Source organism: Haliotis rubra, unplaced genomic scaffold (genome assembly GCF_003918875.1).
Source record: "Haliotis rubra isolate DU_JTF1 unplaced genomic scaffold, ASM391887v1 Scf441, whole genome shotgun sequence".
Taxonomy (NCBI): domain Eukaryota; kingdom Metazoa; phylum Mollusca; class Gastropoda; order Lepetellida; family Haliotidae; genus Haliotis; species Haliotis rubra.
In genome coordinates, this window is record NW_025767126.1 from 156,354 (window position 1) to 183,360 (window position 27,007).

The 27,007-nt window shown below is 40.1% G+C and overlaps 1 protein-coding gene across 2 annotated transcripts; it reads right to left on the reverse strand.

Annotated features, from left to right (window-relative positions):
* Window positions 1–11,646: 11,646 nt before the first annotated feature.
* LOC124289461 (mannan endo-1,4-beta-mannosidase-like) lies at window positions 11,647–26,762 on the reverse strand. 2 transcript variants are annotated; one of them, XM_046726077.1, is made up of 11 exons: window positions 26,664–26,761; window positions 26,235–26,286; window positions 25,452–25,586; window positions 24,838–24,933; window positions 24,162–24,416; window positions 15,102–15,287; window positions 14,688–14,891; window positions 14,183–14,402; window positions 13,054–13,201; window positions 12,713–12,784; window positions 11,647–11,903 (listed from the first exon to the last, which is right to left on the reverse strand). In XM_046726077.1, the coding sequence occupies exons 1-11, from the start codon at window positions 26,673–26,675 to the stop codon at window positions 11,652–11,654; spliced, it is 1,632 nt and encodes a 543-aa protein (XP_046582033.1). In that variant the 5' UTR covers window positions 26,676–26,761; the 3' UTR covers window positions 11,647–11,651. The 2 variants fall into 2 exon arrangements, with proteins under 2 accessions (XP_046582033.1, XP_046582032.1); XM_046726076.1 differs by lacking the exons at window positions 11,647–11,903; window positions 12,713–12,784; window positions 13,054–13,201; ... (1 more) ...; window positions 14,688–14,891; window positions 15,102–15,287 and adding exons at window positions 19,373–19,629; window positions 20,588–20,659; window positions 20,919–21,066; ... (1 more) ...; window positions 22,928–23,131; window positions 23,323–23,508 and having other exon boundaries at window positions 26,664–26,762.
* Between the last annotated feature and the right edge of the window lie 245 nt (window positions 26,763–27,007).

Here is a 27,007-nt window from a genome sequence, read left to right on the forward strand (position 1 = left end):
CACGAATGGAATATTAAGCATTTTCAGTTTGCTGAATCAGTGAATAAAATAATCAGTGAGTATACAAAATGAAATCGTGCATTTAAAATATGATTTCGTGCACTTCCCTTATATATACGAGGTAAGGATACGCGAGTGTAATATATGGTTAAGTATTATTCCATAAAATGTCATTCTGTAGCAAATCTATTATCCCTACAATGTACACTGTTAGACTTCCTCCTCTTACAAGTTGTTTTGAATGAGTGTGCAAGGGTATCTTTTTTTCACATAAGTGCACAATTTTCCGTTGAAAATAATGTTAAGAAAACTTATTTTTCACCGGATTGGAAACACTGAAAAATACTATGCACAGCCGTTTGAAGCATCGGGAAAAGCATCACCCTGGCGTAAATTACTTGACAATTGTGTACCTGGAAATATGTTCGAAAGAAACCTTCAACTGGGAATCCTATAGTGTAGTCAAGTCTTTCAGAAAGTGCCTGGAGGTTGGTGAATGGTGGAGGTTCGGACTTCTTCACAGACAGGAAGGCAACGAGTTTTGCAGCGTAGACAGAAGTGATGACAAGGAGAAAGATCCACCAGAAAAATGTTAAAAACTTGGCAGATACGCCCTTGAATGTGTGGCTACTACCTGTAAATATTCAGCAAAGTATTCATCTAGATATGCAGATCAAGAGTGAATCAGACAGTTGGGTTCCATGTCATTTGGAACGGTATTGCATTCATATCACATATCACATATCAGACCGATTTTTGATACAGTGTTTTTTACCAATGTGCATTCCCTATGCTGATCGCCGGTTTGGACCAAAATTTCGGTAACTGCTCTTTGATTCAGGTAGTGCTTAATTAATGTTCATGTGTATACATCAATACATCAGTAGGCGGACAATACCTTGTTTGAGTAATGATCCAAGAATAAACCATGACGTGTTGGACACCACTTCTGTTTTCCTGTGTTCAATATCTCCTGGAGTCTCGCGTCTTTGTTGCAATTCTATTACTCCATAAATTAAGAGAACACAAAGCACGCAGACCCCGTAAACCAGGAACACCGTTTCGTTGAATGGTTTCAGCAGCAAGAGCCATGTGTGCTGGTCGACGTCAGGTTCTCTGTACATGACACGTATGGAGTTGGTGAGAAATGGGGGTAGCAAGTAATCCATTACGGCTGCCCGGTCATCAGAAATCGTCAAAGTTGCTGCAACCATGTCAACCTCCTAAAACACACGTTATTTGAAATTTAACATAGCCACTGATCATGTCTTCAAAAATAGGAAGATGTCGAAAGGCAGGTCGTATATTCGATGTGCTTAAACCACCTTTATCGACACTAAAACCACTAAACCATTACCTGATCTTCAGATTCACTCATGTCAAATGTGTGTTTTGGGTTTAGACATATTTTCTTAATCGAACTGGCTTATTTCAGAAAAAGTATTACAGGCCACAGGCCCTTGTTAAACGTTAAGATTTACACAGAGAGAAGGTATATTATAATGAACACTCTCAGTGGCATAGCTTGATATAATTATATAAACATAAATGTTTTAAGATGCTTGCATCTGATGATTTCAGAAGCGTTTTAAATTTATGGATTGATGGATATTCATAAATTGTAAAGGGATGTACAAACGCCGTAATATACCTGCCAGTTTCTATTCGTAGTTGATGAGACCCCGATCTAAACCTAGCAAGAGCACGTCTATGTATATATGCGTGAATATTAACGTTGTAGTAAACATTGTCCCAGGGAGTTGAGATTGAAAATACGATATGCCGTTGTGATGGACATCCAATGATCGAGGGAAAACAAAGCGCCTTTGAGCAGTTGTACTGGATATCGGCGCTATACAAATATATGTGTGTGTGTGTGTGTGTGTGTGTGTGTGTGTGTGTGTGTGTGTGTGTGTGTGTGTGTGTGTGTGTGTGTGTGTGTGTGTGTGTGTGTGTGTGTGTGTGTGTGTGTGTGTGTGTGTGTGATAGATCATCCTCAGTATCAACTGTATGTTTTTAAATATCATTTCTCTGGTATAATCGGCCTTAGGAACATAATTTGGACCAGAATCTATCAAGCATCTATTGATACACATAGTTTTGCTGCAGCATAAGATGGCTTCAATCTTAACTGTAAGTGAATGCGGTAAATAGCCACTCACACATTCACATGCACGCACGCACGCACGCACGCACAAACACACGTAAATACAATCAAATTACAATCAAATTATTATATTTCATTTATTACCCTTTTGTGTAATTGTCCTATTAGGCCAGTCCAAGTACCATTTTCATTGTCACCCCATGCTCCATCTGCTGGTCCTATGAGCTGGATGCTAGAAGGGTGAAATGATAGCTTCAAGAAGTTCTTTACTCGAATATGATATAAGCCTTAGGCATGTATACCATTGATTGATGGATCAAAGTGACTGGTCATGAGCAGTATGGAGCAGGATAAAGTAATGTAAAAGTGTAGTAATATATTATATTTCCAGAAATACTGACAATAGGGGCGTTATACCCAAATGACATGCTTTAAAGATCCCTACGTACCTGAGGTGAGGTGAGGTGAAATTGGGTTTAACGTCGTGCTTGAGAATATTTCGCTCATATTGCGACGTGCATGCGTGAGTATGTGTATGTGCGGCTGCTTGTACTAGCCAAGACTGAAGCTGGTTTTATAGTGCTAGCCCACTGAGATATCATGTCGCAGTGAAGCATGAATACCCCACTCAGACACATTATACTGACTCCGAGCCGACCAGTCCTTGTTGTACCCAATAATGCCGAGCGCCAGGCAGGGACCAACAAGTACCATATTTTAACGTCTTGTTCCTACGTACCTGAAGTTCAGTTGCTGAGCCATAGCATTGACAACATTCATCATTACCTCGTAGAAGATCTTCATTGTAATTTTGTTGCGATTTCAAACAAAAAGAAGAAAAGCCAATAAATACAAGTATTATGAATATTCAATGCCATTTAGAAAGAGGTCAAATGTAACATTTGTTATATTTCGGATTACACTTTCTCAGTAACCTACTAATTCTACAACTATGTTATGTTGAGTCCCAACCGGGATGGCTGAGCGGGTTAGATGGATGCCTCTGAGAGTATGGGTTGGAATCACGGATGGGACTCAACAGGGTCGACTTGTGGAAGAATTTCAATTTGAAATATCCGTGTCAAAAAGCATGCCCGATAGAATATCGACATATAAACAAATCACGTTTAAATAGCTTGAATATTGTTTGAAGTTTGTGACTGGCGCTTCGAGTGGGATAGACCTTTTCGCGAAGACCTAATCACGATTATACAGTGAGTCATAAACAGATGGTCATTATAAAGTTGGAATTGTCCAGCCTCGGTAATTTCCCTTCGCTTTTATTGCTGCATTGTGCCAGTTACCTGTAACAAGAACTCACCCCTTTTATCGTTGATACCAGGAGTGTTCTGTTGTTCAAGCCGTACTTCATGTTTGGGAAGGCTTCCATCATCCGAAATGAGGTAACCGGAACAAGACTTCCTGCAGTCCCAGTCCCATGCAGTGTGGACACAGCAACACCGTCAGTTTCCTATGACAGGTTTAAGGTCATTCTGTTATAAGGGTAACGCAATTTTTCCGGGCATTATCATATGCACAAGCCCAAGGTCTTTCATTAACTCCCGACGAAGGAGGGCAGTTGAAAAACACGAGGGCTTCTGCAAATGATAATGCCCGGAAAAATAGCGTTACCGTTATTACAGCTAAAATGGATAGAATTTTAAAGAAAATAAAAAACAAACAACTGTATCGGTTTTGAAGCATTTACTGCTAACATCAAAAGACGGAGGTTACTGACACACATTTTACAAATATAGAAAGGTCATAGAACAAAACAGATGAGGTCACTATTGAGAGTGACGACATTCGACCTTGACCTTTGCCCATACTACCAGCTGCCATTTTCTCCATGCTCAAAAATGTTAGAGTTTCAGTGGATGTTTTCATTGTTCCATGCTCTAATTAATGGTGCAATTGTTAAGGTTGGCACCGGCAAGAAAGTGCATAATCGCACAGGTACATGTGACGAATGTGAGTCAAAAATATCGTCAATATTGAACCCAAGTTCAATCGAGCCGTAGGTGATTCAACATCAAGAGCTGAGCTCCTTATGACGTCACCTAACAACGGGCATGATAATGGCCCGTCGTCAAGCAATTTGGGGGCATTATCAAGTTACAGTATCCCGCTCATTTCTGATAACATGCGAGCGTTTTAATGATAATTCTATCCATTTTAGCTATAAGCACGTTTTATCCACATGGTCTATGGTGACTATGGATAATAACATTGATTGTCTTGTCGGACCTTTGTATTGTCAACACAAGTACATGTGGCATACAATGTTAACGGTATTTCAAATGTTTTAAAAGAAACAAATACCCGAATTGATGATGTCTGATACTTTTAATGATCGGAGGTTTGAAGAAATATTGCTTTTGATTCGTCATGTACATTGACGGTCAGAGGATTTATTTGGTCAGTTTGCAAAGGGAAAAGCAGACTGTATGGATAGTCAACTTCTATATTTGCAATGAATGCGACGTTCCGGTGTGGTACTAACACCATTATCAAGTAAGTGATGGTTTTCCTTAATCCTTACAACTTTTCAATTGCCTCTCAAGGCAGTTTGTTAAAGTCTGTAAACATGGAATTCATTTAAATCCTATTGGGGTATTTTTAGTGATATTGATTCAACTAGAACCAACACAGAGACGATGATGAATTGGGATACAAAACTCAGTGTGAAGTTGTACTTTTTCTCGAATTTGATGGACATGATATAATTCCAGGGCGGGTAACTATCCGACCAGATATACATTTCCTAGGCCACTTGCAACTTGACCAGATGGCCCATTAAAATGTGTTGGATTTATTCTATTTCATTTGTAATAAAAGATTCATGAATAACAGATGCTTAGGTACTTGCCCTTCTCAGCTGTGAACGTGGTGATACGAACAGGATATTCTCTAAACGAGGAACTAGTAGCGGTATATCATGCAAAGTACGTCTATCTGCAAGGACTATCCACTTGGAGAGGCGTCTGTAGTCACTTGTTCTGTTTGAAGTGCTGTCATAATCATTTGCCTGAGGAAAAGCAGTATCATTCTACATATGTGATGGGTGTGGTATACTACACAGAACCCATAGAACAGAACCAGGAGTGAGTGAGTTTAGTTTTACGCCGCACTCAGCAATACTCCAGCTATATGGCGGCGGTCTGTAAATAATCGAGTCTGGATCAGACAATCCAGTGATCAACAGCATCAGCATTGATCTACGCAACTGGGATTAGACATGTGACAACCAAGTCAGCGAGCCTGACCACCCGATCCCGTTAGTCGCTTACGACAAGCATGGGTTACTGAAGACCAATTCTAACCCGGATCTACACGGGTAACAGAACCCAGATGATTGATTTGATTAGCCATTAAAGGTCGTACGTACCATTCTGAGAACACCTGTAACATCTCGAGGACTACAAAGCAGTACAATGTTGATAGATGGGAACATCAGCAAGTGCAGAGTCTTCAGGATGGAACTGAGGTCCGTTGTGTCAATGTTGTAGTCGATTATTTTACAGGAAGGTGTCTTTGACGTCATCACAGACAGCAACGTTGAAACTGAAGGTGCTTAAATTACAGGAATATGTGTAGATCAACATTTGGACTTTGCAGCCTTCTGCAAAAACAAATGCAACACACGAACCAAAACATCTACATCACATAATCAAGAAACAATTGTCAGCAATAACGATTCAATATTTTATGATGATAGGCATCCTTATTAATCTGTACAGCTGAAATATTTCGACAAATGTCTTATATAGCTATATTGTGCGAATGTTCGGTTAAGTAGAATGCAAGAAACAAACGTTTGCATCAAGGAACCCCTCATATAACAATAAAACAATCGTGACATGTACCTCCGAATAGTCTTTTGGATTTAGACTTCCGGGCGGTCTGCTCTGCACAGGACATACATAGGTATAAACATTCCATTGATATGGACCGCCTCCGTGGTGTAGTGGTTAGAGCATCCGCCCGGAGAACGGAAGGTCGTGGGTTCGATCCCCGACCGCGTCATACCAAAAGACGTTAAAATATGGTACTTGTCCCTGCCTGGCGCTCGGCATTAATGTGTACAACAAGGACTGGTCGGCTCGGAGTCGGGTATTCATGCTTCACTGCGGCATGGTATTCTCAGTGGGCTAGCACTATAAAACAAGCTTCAGTCTGGGATAGTACAAGCAGCCGCACATACACATGCACACGCATGCACGTCGTCATATGAGCGAAATATTTTCAAGCACGACGTTAAACCCAATTTCACCTCACCTCACCTTCATTGATATGAGTGAGTGAGAATGGTTTTACGCCGCTTTGAGCAATATTGCAGCAATATTATGGCATGGGCAACAGATATGCGCGTTACACATTATCCCCACCTGGTGAATGGAACCCGGATTTTCGGCGTGACGATTGAAACCACAAAACTACCCCGCCCAATAGTGAATGTTTTGAATTTCGAGTGGTTAATGCAAGTCAAATGACACAGGAAAACACTACATTTAAACATGCCAATTTCTGTCAAACTTGTCCTTTTAATCAAGAGATGAAGCTTTGATTTTCACTTTCACACTTAAAGATGTTACCTGACGAGGTGTCGTACAAGATGCTCACTGATGTCCAGTTGAAGGATCTTATGACATCAGCAATGAAGATTGTAGGTGTCGAATGTTCCGTCGATAATTCCTTCGATATTGCGTCCGCATTAAGCAGTCTTCCTTCTAAGGGAAGAAATAGTATATCGCATATTGTGCAAAGACGTGCAGAAGACTCGGTCCAATATTACACACAAATTATAGTATCACTTTGTTATATTATCGCAACATAACTCTGAACCGTACTGTATAGTATAGTGGATAAAACATTTGGTTGCCGATTAAACTTGTGTAGATTTATTCTGAAATCCACATCCTGGCATCTGATCACGAGATCGGGCGCACTTACTGACGATTGTAGAGCAAAAGGCTCTATGTTGGGACCACTGTTTAAGATGCTCTGGTTTTGTCCTAATCTCAGTTACCGTCTTAATTATTACTCAACCAAACAACTTCTACACTTAACGCTGCAATACTACATGTTTTGTGAAAACGCAACATGGAAATCAACTTTTATTGGTGAAGGAGTAATGGTGTGAGTAATTCTTTCCGCGACAATCGGAATAAAGAAACCTAACATGTTTTCTATTTTGAAAATTGTAACTCAATATTACCATTCCAAGAACATTTATGGGGTTTTTCATATCTACATGAAAATCATGCGTCTACATCTGTTATCAATGTGGTTCAGCATGGGAGAGTTACAAAGAGTTTATGACCGCCTCCGTGGTGTAGTGGTTAGAGCGTCCTCCCGGAGAGCGGAAGGTCGCGGGTTCGATCCCTGATCGGGTCCCTGCCTGACGCTCGGCATTAATGGGTACAACAAGGACTGGTCGGCTCGGAGTCAGTATAATGTGTCTGAGTGGGGTATTCATGCTTCACTGCGACATGATATCTCAGTGGACTAGCACTGAAAAAACAAGCTTCAGTCTGGGCTAGTACAAGCAGCCGCATACACACGCATGCACGTCGTCATATGAGCGAAATATTCTCAAGCACGACGTTAAACCCAATTTCACTTCACCTCTCTCAGTGCATAATTTGTCAGCACCATAGGCTGCAGATGTGGCGATCGGTCACACGTGGAATAATACGTGACTGTCTGGACGCTCGTGAGATAACCCTGGAAAGGTTGTGTGTCATTACAGACGGATTCTATTCCACAATGAACGTATCAAAGATCAATATCTTTGCTTCTTGCATTATTTGAATAAATGCTTATGGTCTTCAAATCACATTGCAGACTTTCAAATAATAATAACATACCATGCGATGGCAGAAAAGTGTGTACTTGAAATTGCTGTGTGAGACATTTCTTTAATGTATTAAAAAAAAAAGTGTATTTAGACATCACCACCGTATGAACAGTCGTGTTATTTCGAGATTGCAATATGTTGCAAGAAACTGGTATGTTTAAGTTCCCTTTTAGACAAATTGTACGAAAGCCTAATGCTTTTGTAGCGTAAAATATTTTTTCAGCGAAAGTTTTCGTTGCTTCGACTATTTTGTCGGTGCTTGGGAATAGTTTCTCGTTACTTGGATTATTTTCTCGTTGCTTCGAGTACTTTCTCTTTGCTTCGAATATTGTCTCGTTACTTCAAGTTTCTTTCAAAACTTGAGATTTCGAGTATGTACTCGTTATTTCAATTATATTTCATTACTTCGATTATTTCGTCGTTGCTTCGATTATTTTGTCGTTGTTGTTTTTTTAAAGTAAGTTGAAGGAACCAGAAAATACTCGAAACAACGAGAAATTAATCGACGCAGCTAGAAAATAATGGAAACTACGAAAAAATAGTTGAAGCAACGAGATAAAAACATCCAAGCAGCAAGAACTTTCGCAGAAAAAATGTATGCTACAAACGTGGCAGCATTAAGCTTTCGTAAAATTGTGTGCAAGTGCTAAATGTAGGGCATGATATGTCTACCCCTCTCGCGCGCACCTGGCATCCGAACTGAATTTCAGCGGTCCATACATGCAATGTTCAAACTTATATTGCCATTTACGCCAAACGGATTCAGGATAGGCAAGACTGGTCATTCTTTCGCACTGCTGTCTAATATCATATTCTCTATAACAAAATATACAAACGTCGGAATGTGCATTGGAAGTTTGTCATCTGGATGTAAACTTTGAAATCAGAGCGTACAAACGATCAGTTCTCAGTGTCATACATCAATATGGCCAATATCGCCGAAATCGTCGCATATCAACCTTTACAATGACTTACCCGTGAAGCAGAGTGTGTGTAGGATCATAAATAGTATGAGCATTTCCTTTGGCTCCGTTCACCAATGCTCAAAATGTTCTTGACAGTTTCAGCAGAACATGAGTTGGCTGTACACAGTATCTGATTAGATTAGATTGAGATTATATTTCCCTGGCAATACAAACATAACATCATTAATGTTTTAAGCTCAAGTAATACACGCATTAGCGGAGTCGATGAAGCGACCTGTGTGGAGAAATACAGGTCACCGACAGAATCACTATAGAATACTCGTGTTAATGTAAAGCAAACAGTGCCGCCAGCCTAATCGAGCATACTTATTTCGTCATCGATCGGTAGTGTGGCAAGAGGCACATTCAGGGTATATTTCTACATTAAATTCCACGTTTATACTTGATATCCGCAAGCTTCAAAAGAATCAAAAATTTATTGGTAAGTTCATGAATAATTATATTGCAATCTATAATAGATTCAGTCAGTTGTTTTTTAGACTAAAAAAGGCTTGATTGAGAAATATCCAAATATGTGAATATGTGAGTTTTTGAATGATAGCATCTTCGTCAAATTGCGGGCGAAAATATTCAGACGAGCAGTATACAAGCATGTGTGGGTGGGTACTGACTGTGCTCTGCTACTTTCTCATCTGATTCTCTTTACGAGTCTTTTAACAACTTTAGTTAAATATACTAAGCATCAAAAGAAACGTCACTTTGGAATTTTCCTTCGCAGAAACGGATAAATGTAAACTCATTTAATGTTTTGATTGTATATTTTTGATGATATCTCCAACTTTACCTGAGCAAAGACATTCCTTCCCAAACTCAGAATGGAACCCAGGAAATGGTCTCAAAACCGCAACCTGATCTCGGAGATGGTGCGGTGTTCTCCATGTTTCTCATGCAGCTTATGCTGCACGTGCTGTTCACAAGGACCAGTCCTGTAAAATGCACCCCCAAAACCTGGTTGAAACATTCACGTTACAACGTCAGCATGATGCCTCGACTCAAGACAGCTCAGAGGAACAAGGCGCTAGGAAGACTTGAAGCTGGTCACAATGCACAAGCTGTTGCCAGTCACTTCCAGGTCAGCGTTCAGACCATCTACAGGCTGCAGCAACGTTTCCGGGCCACCAACACCACAAATGATCGCCTCGTACTGGCAGACCAAGGGTGACCACAAGACAAGACCGCCATGTTGTGCGACAGCATGTACAGGATCCCTTCATGCAGGCATCCGAAACAGCACGCCAGACAGTTGGAACACACGGAAGACCAATCAGTACTGATACAGTACGCCGACGTCTTAACAGCGGAACCTGCATTACCGTAGACCTTACCGTGGACCTATCCTCACCCCTCATCATCGGCGTGAACAGTTTGCCCTACAACACCAAAACTGACGATACAGGCAATGGAGAACTGTTCTGTTCACAGATGAGAGTCGGTACTGCGTATCAACTGCACATGGCAGAACAAGAATATCAATCGATTGGTGTATTCCATGCATAGACGCTGTGCTGCAGTTATTTCCTCTTGTGGTGGTCACACTAGATACTGAAGTCAAGGGTCTGAATGGACTGCACACGTTCATATAATGTCTTGAAATTGTGCTGAGTTATTCATTGATGTGTCAAGATATTGTACACAAAAAATGTTTTTGATCCGCTTATTATGTCCATTTCTGTAATGATTTGATTACAGTGCCTATCTAATTTTGAATTCGTACTGACGTTTTTTTGCTGCTGAGTATATTAGAAAGCATATATATGTCGTTTACTTCTCCAACATTTCATAAGCTCCATGGGTTCTTCAGACAAGGATTAATCTCAAAGGTATGGATAAGTCATTCAAGCAAGAACATGGGAGAATTTTACCAATCATGACTATCGTTTGTCAGCATGCAAGGACTTCACATGCACTTAGGTTTCACTGATAATTGTGCTACCGATATAGCAGGAATGCTTACTCTTTTGGTATGTAATGTAAATTTTAAATTAGTTGAATGTTTCATTGTAGTATCGACAGCATTTTTTACTAGAGTAAACGTAAGCAGAAGACAGTGTGCACTGTAAATGTCATGTCAGATAACTTTGACATGAAACGTATAGACATTTACATTTGCCTCGAACTTCTGTCCATTTTGAACAATGAGTAAAATACATAAATTGTCGTACCAAAATAGTAACACGTGTATTTATAACACTGATAGTGAATGTATTTATACTTTCACATCAATCAGATCATATACTCATGCCAATAATGGTTGTCACCCCCTTCAATGTTTTTAATTGGAGAGGGGGGTGGGGTGGGGGGAGGTGGGTGACAACCATTATTGGCATGAGTATATCACAAAGGCAATGAAAAAACACACCATCTTTACTTGGTGGATAAAGCATCCTTAACAAATAACCTTCACCTCAATGTAACTAATGAAACTGGGACTGACAATAAAACGTTTTTTTGTTATGTTTTTCAAAATCTCGAAACGTTTAAACCTAATTTAAGCCCGTTTGTTTAACTTGTATCGATATTATTAAATACGTTTCAGCTTCATTTCGAAATAAAGATTAAGTGGTACACAGGTGGGCACCTCGTGCATGACAAGAAAACTCCCTCCCATCCCTACCCCGACCCCTCCCCAGCTCCCGAACATATCCAATGGTGAGTCCATATGTTACAGTATCACATTCCAACAAAACTCTAAAAGCAATTACAACTTTATTGCCACCAAGCCGCCTTTGCTCTGATCGTTCTTGTTCCTCATGTAGCGGAGAGCCTTCATCTGGGTATCGATGGTGTCAGATCCATCTCCAGTAGCCAGAGCCTGCCAGCTCCATGCTCCGGCATACCCTTTATCATATGCCCACTGGAACATGTCTTCTATCTTCATCCCAGCCCCTTTGACCTGGCTGAACTCTCCGATAATGATTGGTCGGTCCGCCCCATATTCAGACGCTGAGTGCTGAGAATTATACAACTGGGAATTATATTTTTCTGCTTGGAAAAGTGAATCTGTGTTTTGGTACCGTATTTTGGATACTTTATTTGTTGTCGGGATTCGTACAGCAACGGACGAGAAATACAAGAGGGACCTTTGACATCAGCTCGGATATCATTTGTACTACAGGGAATAAACCATGGGTCACATATAGAGACAAACGTTCGACCCTCTCAGCATCCAGACGCTTTATTTCCTGTCCTGTGTAAGCAGAATATGACTCAATACATCTCGATTATTTAGTTCATGAATTTATTACTCATTATTTCCACATTTCTTCAGAACTATCTCTGGACATATGTGTTTTCAGATTGAATCTATTGGCTGAACCACTTAGATGATAAGCTGTGTTTACCATGGGCTTATCTACCGACCTGGCTTCAGATCCATCAATATTTACTAAAGGTAGAATTTTCAGTTATAATTGAATGACATTTCCATTTTGATATTGACCGATTGTTGAAGTGTGTGCTTTCTGTGCTTAATGTTATGACTATGGCAACGAAGCATAAGTGAGAGGGGAAAACGAATATAGCCTTACTGAATAACACCGCGAGGCATTATAGCAGGTAATTGTGTAAGGATTAACGACCGTACAGAGGACACAATGGTGGATAACGAATGACATATATCCTGTCCATATAATTGTCTATATAACCATGTATAGCCAAAACCCATGTCTTGAACTGAAAACTGAAAACAATTTGTGTTAGACAAATCTAGAGCCTAACAATATTAACTCATCGACCCATTAACCCATTGTTCCCATTTACCAGAAATGGTGAGTCGGAGGCGAACTTGCCCTGCCAGTCATAGCTATGAACAGCGTAGAAGCTCATCGTTCCCTGTAAAGAAAATTGTGAATAAACAATCAGATTAAATAGGTCCGTATCGCTCTGCCAGTGATATCAAGATCATCTTCAGAACAACTAAACAACCGTAGATATGTACCGTAGAAGACACTCATATGTAAATTTGAATAAACAAACAGATTAAATACGTCCGTATCGCTCTGCCAGTGATATCAAGATTATCTTCAGAACAACTAAACAACCTCAGAAATGTACTGTAGAAGACACTCGAACAGTGAGTTCGTATTGAGACACCCACTTACCATTCTTTGGCCGCCTGATTTGATGAGGCAGTTATCGCTGTAGTAGTTTTGGCTACCCAGCTTGTTACTCATGTCAGAACCAGAGCCGACAGTCACAAGAGCTCCTGGGTCTGCTGATTTAATAGCTGCTATCTGACGGTTAATAAATCTGCAATGACAAAAATGTCATTTAGACAAATACATAAAGATGTATCTGGTGCGGTGGATGTTTACAGATTGGAGAAACAGTTCATTTCAGTCACCAGTGCTATAGCTGGAACCAGTACTGACTCTATGAATTGTAGGCTCTTTAGTTTTCAAAGTAGTGTGTGAGTGAGACTATTAGCCTTCTAGATAGCGGTCGTTGGCGATCTGTAGCCCGTGTTTTATACTGTATTGTCTTCTTTAATTGGAAATTTGTAGCTTTGCTTGCTAGCTTTATATTCATATCTGTGATTCTCTGGTATTTTTTCTGTCCATCGTCGACAGGTTTTAATCTTCAAAATGTTTTCACTTTTTCATCTATAAATTGTTTTCATCACGATATGACTGAGATATTGCCGATGTGACGTTAAATCTTAACTCACTCTCTCACTCTAGATAGCGCCTAATAGGCAGCATTCGTTATCCGGGGTTATAATGGTCCTTGAGCAGGATATCTAGCGTGGAAAAGGTGCGTTATAAATATTCTCATTATTATTATTATCATCTACATGCCATCCGAAGACTGATCAGAAGAGACAAAGTGCTTTTATAAGTGAAGGTGTGTTGAGGATCAGCATTCAAAATGCAGCAAACAAACACTGAGCTCTGCTGCATACCACCTAGGTACAAATGTCATTTATTTTGTGACATTAATCATATCAGTGTCATAAATGGGTTGTCAACAATGGCAGGATACTGAAAACAAAATAGGAACATCCTGGACGAATCAGGATGCCATCACAGCAAACGAAAAACACATCATTCGTCGATAGATTTCTAAGATGTCCGGAGACATTAACAGGCCTACCTGAAAATATGTGTCAAATTAGAAGACGACATATATATTGATAAGACTGAACAATACAACATATGTTATATTTTGGATGTTCAGTAAATTCATATAACTGAACAAGATCTTATGTTCAAAATATTTAGCTCCACTAACCTTTGAAACTCTTGTGGCGAGTAAAGCTGGCCTGCCCAACCGGTTCCTGAGTGGGCAAGTATGGTCGTGTCGTAACACGGGTCTGTACTGGCCATGTTCTTCTTCATCTCCCCTTCCATCTCGTTAATGATGTCCCAGCCTCCCATGGCAGGTTTGTCCTTCACCGCCTTCACCCACGGGATCAGGGCATTGTCGAGGTAACTCTGTAGCTTAGTCATGTCTGATGAAAATAGGAATTAAAAAGAAGATTAAGTATATTTTAAAACACAAAGATATGACATGATGGTTGTTTGTTCTGTACCATGCTGGGTTATCAACTCTGAAGGTGAGGATCCATCCACATTCACAGATTAGGTATAGACATTTTCATCGAGTGCAACAGATACATCAAAACTTTAAGGGATCCGTGTTTATCGGCCTGTATGGCAATGGAATCGAAAGTCACATTGTATTTCGAAACGTGGCTAGCAGAAGGACATCCGAAGAGCCAACATTGTGAGTGTACCCTTTATTAGTCCGTCCATATTGGCGTGATTCTGTTTGACAGCAGCATTCCAAAGACAGAAGAAGACGAGGACGTTGTACTTTCTGGCCGACTCCAGGAACTCATGCATGTCACTCAGGAATGTTCCTTTATGATCAAGACCTACAACGTTTCCCTTGGTGTCGAAGTGGGGTGATGTGGCGCCCTCGATGTGAACCCACACTCCTAGAATAAATTAATCTTTCCAGCAACAGTAAAACTTCACAGTGAGGTATGAAAATATTGCTCAAAGTTTCTATTATTTGGTGTGATAATGTAGTTTTTTTAAATGGCACGCTTACTTTTGTGTGTCTTCTCGGACAGGTAACTCTACAAAAATGAGACGATGGCGTTTGAGGACGTCCAGATAAAGACAAACTAGAACTTAATGCTCACTAATTGAGTTTCCACCGTTGTCGCTCACAAGCTTGAGATAGTGTTCGAACCTATCACGTCTTTGCTGGTATTGGCCGTCCCCGAAGTCGTATCCGTACGCTATCCAAGCCAGATTAACGCCTGACAAAAATACACGCTGTCCGTCTTTTACAAAGTGCTTTCCTTGAATCTTCAAACGGCCTCCATCTATGAACAAAACATGTGTGTTTGTACTCAACACCCGACCCGTGAAGATCCGGATTAGAATTCATCTTCAGTAACCAATGTATGTCGTAAGAGGCGACTTACGGGATTGGGTGATCAGGCTCGCTGACCTCGTGGACACATGTCATCGTCTCTCAATTGCGTAGATCGATGCTCATGCTGTTGATCGATTGTCTGGTCCAGATTCTATTTACAGACCGCCGCCATATAGCTGGAATATTGCTGAGTGCGGCGTTAAACAACAACCCAAGTAGACGAATTTCTGAAGGAACTAAAGTCACTGATAATTTAGTTCAAAGCAATTTTTAACCATAGATATCGCTTGAAACATAGTGGTAATATGTGATTTTATTGGATAGGTAAAGTTTATATGTAGACGTTTTGTTTGGCAAAGTGGCTTTTGAGCAATGGTAATTGTACATGGGTAACATCACAATAACCACCCTCTAACATCACTGATTTTTCAAGATACAGATTATAAAGGTATTTAATGTATTGTAATCTTGATCTCCTGCCTCAACCAGCAAAATAGCGGACGGGCGAAAAAAAAATACAAATTAATGAAAATATAATATTTTTTTACAAATTGTGTAACTTGTATTGTGAAATTTCAAAATTTAGATCACTTTGTAATTCATTATGAAATTAATTTATGATGTAGATCGAGTCACCAATTTGTTAATAAATGTAGAAGAGAGATCAAGTGTACTTGTTTTTTAATCAGTGTGCAAAGGAAGAGTATATTTTATAACTCATACGGGCATACATTCCCGCAACGTTAAGGGGAAAATCAGGTACGAAAATTCAGAGGTTTGGGGAGATGGGAATCAGAGGAAAAAAAGGGACAACCTTATTGATGTGTTTGTGGATATGAAGGATCATAACTCAGTAACAAATACCGTTGATCGTGAAGCAACATTTTCTCCACAAATTCCGATGTTTGAAAAACTTATTAAATCAGACAAAAAATTATGTCATCTCTTTAAATACAAACTTCTTGCTGCAACAGTGAACCCAGTCGCACGCGTTCTGTTAACAAGTCCCACGGTCGTGTCTGAAACAGGCATCCATATCAGCAATATCTCGCGTTGGAAAGGTAGACAACCGATTTCTGAGAATAAGTTATCAGTTAGACTCCATATGTATCAAATGGTAAATAGTTGATGAGAAATTCAACATTGAAACTTTTATAGAGTAGGTACATCTACAAATTGATTAAGGTAGTAAATTGATTAATAAGATGTTTTATGTTACAAATTAAGAGAAGAGAGATTAATCGTTCTCCAGCATGTCTTCACCTACCATAAGAGTTTACAAATACAGCAAGTAGTAATACAGCACACGTGTTGAGCTGCGGCTGCGGAGGAAAAAATAGTTCCTATGAATATAGATTAATGTACTTAAAATATATGTATATGTATATAATGATCATTCAAATATACTTTATATATCGATATTTATGTTCTTAAAGGCACTACACCACACTTCTCTAAAAATACATTATGCATTTCTCTCAATAATACTATCAGCCCTCACGGAAGCTACCATATACAAATTTATTTTAATTAATTTTAAAAATTACGCATTTAGATTACAATATTCAATTAAAAAGTTCGAATGGATTAATGCAATGTGGCATTTAATCGACTCTCGCGCCCTCTACCGGCCGAACATTATTTCAGCGAACCCCAGAGACTTATGTCCCTTGGAGCGCTCTTTGTAATTAGGAATATTCTACGCACAAATTGTGACTGAAACCGGCAAACACCAATAACACCGCGTGCGACAGTTTTCGGTGTACGGACCAGTTGTTGACATTTCATAAGTGTTCTCTGTTTGGAAGCTGTTCGCCTCTAAGTTTCAATTATCGATTTCAGCCAAGTCGTAAGGGATAATAAATCTTTTCTTGCATCAATAGGAAGCTAAAGTGAGTGCATATGCCCCAATATATACTGGCCACATAAAAAAACTGTGCACACAGAAAATATAAATATAGGCACACAGCGTATTTATACATAAATACATTTGTGAACATAGCAAGTATTGGAGACAATCAAACGCTCATGCACGTGCCAGGCGACGTGACATCATTGACAGTGGCCTATGGCCTTGCAATGTGTTACTGCACGTGCAGCCCGTACAGCTGCACACAACATGTGAAACTCAGAAATTGATGTCACTGTCGAAAGCTTGATCTTTGGTCATTCAAAAGTTCACAAATCCACATGAGAAGTCACATGCACATCATGCCAAGATTAACATCTGCTCAACGTCATGAAGCCATTGGAATGGTTCGAGCAGGAATGAGCCAACAACAGGTGGCAGCACATTTCCAATGCCATCGTAACACGATATCTGCATGGGTCAGGCGTTATCGAAACAGTAATGACGTCGCCGACCACCCACGTTCTGGGCGTTCTCGACGTAACGATGCCAAGACAAGACAGGTGGATTCGGGTGACTCATCTCAAATACAGGTTCCAGACAGCAGTGACCACGCCCCAGACCATTCCCCAGGCCTTCAATGTTCATTTGGTAGCCTCTATGCGTCTTCGATGCACTGCTGTGCTTCACGCACATGGTGGTCATACCCGTTATTGATTTTGTGACTTCGTCGTGTGACCCCCTACTCGATTTTGAACATCTGACGTCATCGTTACGGATATTGTTCATGTTCTTTTGACATTTTCTTGTGGTCCGATACTTCAGCTTATAAAGTGTCTATATCATTTCGTCTTTGCAGTGTTGTATTCCAATTATGAAGGCATTTTCTGTGTGCACAGTTTCTTTATGTGGGTAGTATATATATAATATAGGCCAAAATATTGTCGAAATTGGTATTGTTTTCTGCTTGTAGAGGTGAGAGGAATAGGGTTTACTCAACCAAATTTCTCAACCATATTGCTCAAGTGGGATATATCTTGTGAAGAAATAGATGCTATTAATTTGTTTCAGTGTTAACAAAATACTATTTTGTCGGATATTCATTTAAGACAAAACATATGAACAGCAGTTAGTCTGACTAAATATTTATCCAACTACACAATATATATATACACCTACCGTCATTGTGTGGATGTGTTTGGGCACTGAAACGGCGCGCGGTCAGACTGGTTCAAATAGATAAGTTTCTTATATAGCACATGGTCAGATAATTATCTCAATGTGTTTTTTACTTGTTATACCAGCTGTTGAACATTTTGTGGAAGGAACACCTCAACCGTCCTTAAAGATACATGTCAAGGACATCATGGAGACCTGTAACCTACTTCCTGCTTGTTGCCATGGATACATACAACTGTAGGTGGATGTGCCGATACATTGACAGTTTTACTTGATGCACATTTGTGGGGCTGCCAACTTGTGTTAACTATTATTAACTAAATCAAAAAGAAACCTTACCATAGTTTCATATCAGAATATGATATGATATATGCTGCACAGTCAATAACTGTCCTCTGTAAGGTCTATGAGCCCAAATTCCTTGAGTCTTGAGTCGCCTAGCAACTCTAATCATATGCCCCAAGGTATTTGTAACTGATGACGTCAATTTCAGGAATCGATTCAGGTGATGCAAAGTACGCATGTGCCTGTCCCCATTGGATGTAGTTTACCTTAGGTCTGCCTATTCTTGGTCTGTCTGATGTCTTCCTGGTCTGTCCTGAACATTGTATCAGGTTAGTTACAACACGAATATAACCGACATTTGTAGCAATGTGCGCCTTGGTCATGTTATTTATTGACTTCTCCTGTTAATGCAAAGCAAATAGTGTCGCCAGCCTAACAGAACATACTTATTTCATGATCGATTCGTAGTGTACCAAGTGGTTGTGACATTCAGGGTATAATTCTACCTTTAATTCCACGTTTATACTGGATCCGTAAGCTTCTATAGAATCACTATTTTATCGGTGAAACTGTATGAAACTTGAGCATTTCACCATGCTGGAATTCAGGGCACAAATCGTCTTTGTAAAATGTACCATACCAACAAAACTCCCACCAGCATGATATGGTCGTGATGGTCAATCCATATGTTGCAGTATCACATATCAACAAACTCCAAAAGCAATTACAACTTTATTGCGACCAAACCCCCTTTGCTCTGATCGTCTTTGTTCCTCATGTAGAGGAGAGCCTTCGTCTGGGTATCGATGGTGTCAGATCCACCTCCAGTAGCCAGAGCCTGCCAGCTCCATGCTCCGGCATACCCTTTATCATATGCCCACTGGAACATGTCTTCTATCTTCATCCCAGCCCCTTTGACCTGGCTGAACTCTCCGATGATGATTGGTCGGTCCGCCCCATATTCAGACGCCGAGTGCTGAGAATTATATGGACAAAGAATTGTGATTCTGTGAATGGGTACCTTATTTGGGGAATTGTATTAGCTGTCAGTATTCATTCAGCAACGGACGAGAAATACAAGAGATACCTTTGACATCAGTTTTGATATTATTTGTATTTGTACAACAGGAAATATACCATGGGTCGCAAAAACAAGACTCTCGACCCTCTCAGCTTCCCGACGCCTCATCTCCTGTCCCGTGTAACCAGAATAGGATTCAATGCTTAACATCCTCCTGCTTCAGTTCAGACTGAATTTATTGCTCATTTGCTTTGCCTTATTCGGAAAAAGACTATCTCTGGATATTTGTGATTTCAGACTAGATCTATTGGCTGAGTCAGTTAGCTTTGTTTATCGTGGACTTCTCTACCGACTTGTTTTAGATCCAACATTATTTGCCGAAGGTTGAGTTTTTAAGCTAGACCAAATTTCATCTCGGTTACAATTGTATGACATTGCCATTTTGATATTGACCGACTGTCGAAGCGTACGCTTTCTGTACTTTATGATTTAACCATGTCACGGAAACATGGGAGGGGGATTTGGTCGTAATAGATAACACTGCGAGACATTATTACAGGTGATTTAACGTCCGAACCGATAACGGATATGGAATGACATATATCTTGTCTTCATGGTGTGTATATAACATTCATATAAGAATGGGCAATAATTATAGAATATATTGTCTTTATTTTCTTAAAAAACTTTATCCACTCTTGACCGATCATATAAAAGAAAGCATGCTTCAGGGATTACGGTGAGGGAAATATACGCTGGACTTCCCATATCTATTTGGAAAGGGAAAGAAACTCCTCATTTCACAGAAGAATATATATGTCTAAACACGGTGACATAAAAACATATTCTGTCTAAGACAAATCCGGGGAATAAAAATATTATATTGGTCCCTTAACCCAGTGTTCCATTTTACCAGAAAAGGCGAGTCGGAGGGGAACTTGCCCTGCCAGTCATACGAATGAACAGAGTAGAAACTTAGCGTCCCCTGAAAAGGAAAATCGAGAATTAAAAAAGCACATTGAACATGTCAGTATCACTCTGCAAGTGACAGGAAGATCATCTTCAGAATAACAAAACAATCTTAGAGATGTACTATAGACGACAGTATGCAAATAACAAGATGGACTTTCCAATGGTTCATAATTACAACTTATTGCTATTAGACATCCTGGTGGACCCTCCTCTACACTGCAGTCCATCCTAAACACTAACAACAGTGAGTTCGTATTGAGACACCCACTTACCATTCTTTGGCCGCCTGATTTGATGAGGCAGGTATCGCTGTAGTAGTTCTGGCTACCCAGCTTGTTACTCATGTCAGAACCAGAGCCGACAGTCACAAGAGCTTCTGGATCTGCTGATTTAATAGCTGCTATCTGACGGTTAATGAATCTGTAACGGCAAAACCAAGTGTTTGATATTATGGAATTTCAGACAAATGCAAAACATTTTAGTACTGTGGGCGTTCACAGATTGGTGACACGGATAACTTCAGTCACCAAAATGGAGCCAGTACTGACTTGATGGATTTCAAGTTCTTATTTTTCAGAGCAGCGTACCAGTGCCATTTCTAAGCACTGACCATGCAGCACACTGACGACTATGACATTCCACATTTCCTGCAGCACACCAAGATACAATAAACTGTTTCCCCTCATTGAGTTAATCAATAGAACTTTGGTCCACTGACTATCACTGCTACATGCACAGATCTTGGTACGATTACTATATCATAAGCATGTGGGGTGTGTTTGGTTGTTGTTTAAAAAAAGATTTGTGCAATAGAAATGTTTTAAACATTTGAATATCAATGCAATAAACCATTAGCTATCATCGTAAGACAAATGCATATAGAAAGCGTCAATACAAAAGAATAACTAGTGTGGACGCCTTCAGAAACAAATTCGATTTTGATGGGCAAAACCCCTCTGAAAATTGCATGAATGGGCCAGTAGAAATTATTGATAACAACTGGTGTTAGTGAAAAGGGGTACGCATGTCCGATCCTACCATAAACACCATCATTTCTAAAAGAAGTACATACGTATTGCATGAGTCTTGCCATGCAGCAACAGAGTGAGAACAAACCAGACAATCAAGTGATCAATGGACCAGAACAAATTCAGTTATACAATGGAGAATTTAGTGATTTTGTAGAAACATATAAAACCAATATCCTAATTATGAAGTATGACTGTTGTGCAAAAGTCCAATTGTTTCAGCCCCCCTTTGTCCATTACCTATCAGTGCTTATCTTATCATTTTTTTTGTTTTCATTTGTACATATATAGTTACCTGTTCCCTAGCGTTCCTTTACCTGATGAAGGAATATGAATATACTTCCTCATATTACAGAATTTGACTTCCATAAAATTTCCCCCTTGATGTGTATCACATCTAAATGCCATCAGAAGATTCAGATCATAAGAGGCCAAGCGTTTTTTAAAAGTGAAGGTGTATTGAGGATCAGCCTTCAAAAGCAGCAAACAAACATTGACCTCTGCTTAATACCACCGAGGTACCAATGTCATTTGTTTTAAGCAAATTAAGTGTTAAATATGGCTGTCCTGGGAGCATACTGAAAACAAAGTATGAACGTCCTGGACAAATCACGATGACATCATAGTAAACTTGCAAGGTTGGTGCTTCATTCGTGTCCAAGATGTTCAGAGACTTTAACAGGCATACCTGAAAATATGTGTGAAATTTAATCTCATTTCCAAGATGACATATATATAGACAAGACTGAACAATACAACATATGTTATATTTGGGATGCTGAGCAAGATCATATGTTCAAAATATCTAGTTTCACTAACCTTTGAAACTCTTGTGGCGAGTAAAGCTGGCCTGCCCAACCGGTTCCTTTGTGGGCAAGTATGGTAGTGTCGTAACACGGGTCTGTACTGGCCATGTTCTTCTTCATCTCCCCTTCCATCTCGTTAATGATGTCCCAGCCTCCCATGGCAGGTTCGTCCTTCACCGCCTTCACCCATGGGATCAGGGCATTGTCGAGGTAACTCTGTAGCTTGGTCATGTCTGATGAAAATAGGAATTAAAAAGAAGATTAAGTATATTTTGAAGCATAAAGATATAACATGATGGTTGATTATTCTGTACCATGCTGGGTTATCAACTCTGAAGGTTGGGATCCGTGTTTATCGGCCTGTATGGCAATGGAAACGAAAGTCACATTGTATTTCGAAACTTGGCTAGCAGAAGGACATCCGAAGAGCCAACATTGAGAGTGTACCCTTTATTAGTCCGTCCATATTGGCGTGATTCTGTTTGACAGCAGCATTCCAAAGACAGAAGAAGACGAGGACGTTGTACTTTCTGGCCGACTCCAGGAACTCATGCATGTCACTCAGGAATGTTCCCTTTTGATCGAGACTCAAAACGTTTCCATTGCTGTCGAAGTGGGGTGATGTGGCGCCCTCGATGTGAACCCACACTCCTAGAATATATGATTCTTTCATCAACAACTGAACTTTACAGTGAGGCATGACAAGTATTGCTCAAAGCTTGTATTATTTGGTGTGATAATTTCGATATACTACCTTATGTGTGATTTTCATGCTAGGTAATGAAAATGAAATGATGGCGTTTAGGACATACACCTAAAACAAACAAGAAATAATTGCTCACTGATTGAGTTTCCACCGTTGTCGCTCACAAGCTTGAGATAGTTTTCGAACCGGGCACGTCTTTTTTGGTATTGTCCGTCCCCGAAGTCGTACCCGTACGCTATCCAAGCCAGATTAACGCCAGACAAAAATACACGCTGTCCATCTTTTTCAAAGTGCGTTCCTTGAATCTTTAAACGGCCTCCATCTTGGAACAAAATATGTGTGTCAGTGAAGGCGAATTTCTAATGTAAATGACGTCACTGTAAATTTAGGTTCACTGTGTTAACCTTGTATTGTTGGCATCTGTTCGTCACATCATATGATTCCTAGTTTTGATGTCACGAGACTACAACATCAATGAAACAAAATGTGTATGAAAGGTTGACTGACCCCTTGAGTATATCGTCTTTAAAACAACAGAGAACTGAATAATTAATAACGATGACACTCTTTATGTGAAATAAATCTGAAATGCATAGGTGGGGCACGTTTGTCTAAGTCGACAATGACTCCACAAGGCCCCAGGCGTTCCCAAAAACAAAACATTAAGTGTAAATCTCAAACTGGACTTGGTAATGTTTAACGATTCGTTAAATCAGCCATGCTGATGGGTTTCACGTCTCCACTTCAGTGGCAAACGTCTAAGAACTGCATCACCTGGGGCTTTCCTTCAAAATCAATCCCGGTGATATAGTTTTCTTCAAGGAAAGCGTAAGACCAAAACAAATATCATTTACATGCACCATATCCATCTTGGACAAAAATGATACAGGTAAAATGTACATCAATATATTAAAAAAAGACATTAGTTAAATGTCTGGATTATAGAAGTTTCAATCATCTCACGTCCTCACGTACTTCGAGCTGCAACCTTCCCTATATCAGTTACTGCCATGGTTACAGGTTTTGACGTCCCTGGGTTTGGCGTCAGTGGTTGTGATGTGACTGGCTGGCTGGTGTGTCCTGTGTTGGGGTTCTGGCTTCCACCAATAGAACAGATTGCCACTGCTTTTGTGTCGGGGGCGTCACATTGTTCTGATATCCACTCGCCACGGTCGCTGTATTGGCGAATGAGGGCAGCACATACTGCCCCGGCCTCGGTAGTGGGATTTCCTGAAATTGAGAGAACAGCTAATCACAGGATTGTGCCCCTCAAACAGAAAAAAAACCCTGATGATGTTTCCGGGGATGGCTCGACCGTGTGTACAGACATGCGCCTCTCAGTGTGCCAGAAGCTGATGATCGTGGCTCGAATACCATATTTGTACTGAATAGAATTCTTGGTTCCTTATGTTTGTAAACACCTACGGTCTACATCACGTTAAGACTTTCCTTCCATAATAAGAGACATGTCGTGATAGAATTTTAACACTCGATACCTTATTCTTTCAATACGACTTAGTGGATGCCGGTTCCTTTGCGTGCTTTGAGAAGAATATATACATTGAAATCAATCAGTAAACCCTGTCTTCATTAATTCTGCTTTTAAAACGTCACTCAAAGATATGATATCTTGGAGAAGTAAATTGGTTACCGGCATGCCAGAATGTGTAGTCCACTGTGGTGCCATCGGTCCACTTCCAGCCTTGTCCATCATTCTTCAGACCAATCCAGCAGTTGTGCTGAGTACCTGGTATGTTATAATAGCAAAGTATGGATTTGTTTGATGGTTGGACTCTTAACGCTGCATTCAGCATTATTGCACCTATAGAATTCAGTCACGAACAGGCAATCCACTGACCAATGGTAGCCGGGTGTGGACCATGCAGTTACAATGACTTTTGTCCTTGTAACTCGAGTGTGAGAAGATGTCCATGTATCATCCCCGAGCTTCATAACCGAGACTATCATTACATACAACCCTGTATGATGCGGTGATAATATTGCTGACAAAGCGTTTACACAAATGTATGCCAAACAAATGCTGGTTCGTGATGTCAAACTTCTTTTGTCTGAGTAGGGCAGAACATGCTTTCCCTTTTCTCGAACACTTATTGTCATCGTTGATTTTCAATGATCCAATTTAATAATTTTATGGTAATATATACCAACCTCTATTACTCAAATTGAAGTCGGTTTGATTGCTGGAATGCAACTCATAGAAGTGACTCATATGTATACAACCATGCAACAAGATATTAAACTTACCAGAACCTCTGCATTTGTCCTTCAGTCTGTCGTTATGGTTTCGGTCGTGGATGGATGCAAGATGGCCACCTTTCGCAACACATTCCTTCTCGGCTTCTGAGAAGCTCACTGGCGTATCAATCAGTTCAAGTTGCTCTGAAATACAAATTGATAACGTCATTGGAGTGGTGGAATGGACAAACATTCAAAGTTCCAGTCCGTAACCGTCCCGCTTCTCTTCTAACAACCTGCGTGGTAACGAGGACAACCACTTGAATATCACAACAGTGAGGCAGTAGTTAAGATGGATATAACTGTAGTCAACGCTATATAATATTGTCAATACTTTGTGGAACTGGGTCCTGGTCAATACTTTATGGAACTGGGTCCTGGTCAACACTGTGGTGAACTGGGTCCTGGTCAATACTTTGTGGAACTGGATCTAGGTCAATACTTTGTGGAACTGGATCCAGGTCAATACGTTGTTGAACTGGTTCCTGGTCAATACTTTTTCGAACTGGGTCCAGGTCAACACTGTGGTGAACTGGGTCCTGGTCAATACTTTGTGGAACTGGGTCCAGGTCAATACTTTGTGGAACGGGGTCCAGGTCAATACTTTGTGGAACTTGGTCCAGGTCAATACTTTGTGGAACGGGGTCCAGGTCAATACTTTGTGGAACTGGGTCCAGGTCAAGACTTTGTGGATCGGGGTCCAAGTCAGTATTGTGGGGAACTGGGTCCTGGTCGATATCCCGTGTGCCGAAAAGGGTCACTTATCTTCATTAAACTATAGCAACGACTTACCTGCTGCCACATAACAGAGCAGCGAAGCGCACAGTGTGATGACGGACCACATCTGAAACAAAACAATTAGAAATGTTTAACGATACGCAGATCATTGTTTCCGGCTGCTATCAAACATAAGGCAGAATAAGAATACTTTGTGCGCTCTTCCTACATAAGAAAGCTTTGTTAATCAGTAAGCCAGGTCATGCTCACCCGTTTCCCGAGCACCCTGTTCATAATTGACTTTCAGTGATCCATTCATACATCTTTTTACCGCTATTTTGCTTTTTGCTCGCAAACCAATCAGCAACTGCAGGTTATTGAATCTAATTTTGGCTGACTAGCCTCAGAGCTTGAAATCTGACATATTACCATCTGTCAGTTTGGATGGTTCTCCAGTATAATGTCAGTAGAAACGCATAAAGAAATGGTTTAAATTATCCTCACCATTGGTTCCATCTGGAATGTCTGTGGTGATTGTGCCTAAATTATATTTTATATACGCCGGTGTGACCTCAATCTGTTATCTTTTAGTTCATCCGTTCTAAACTGGCGTGAAGTAAGCAGGTCCCCTAAAAAACAATTTAGATTTTAGAATTATTTAAGAGGGCGATTGTTATGAATTATGGGATGTGTTCATATGTTCAAATCTCATCAACGGTATTAAATAGTGACAAACACTGATTCCTTAAATATATAACAGAAACCGTCAACGCAAAAGAAAATCAGATATTTGCTATCCTCGAAAACTGATTCCATTTGATGGAAATAGCGAAGGAGACGTGAAAATG

Coding starts and splice junctions, on each gene's coding strand:
- LOC124289461 (XM_046726077.1), bottom strand. Junction 24,934..25,451: donor GGACAAATGCAGAGGTTCTG/GTAAGTTTAATA, acceptor ATAACATACCAG/GTACTCAGCACAACTGCTGG. Junction 14,403..14,687: donor TATGGACGGACTAATAAAGG/GTACACTCACAA, acceptor TATTTTCATCAG/ACATGACTAAGCTACAGAGT.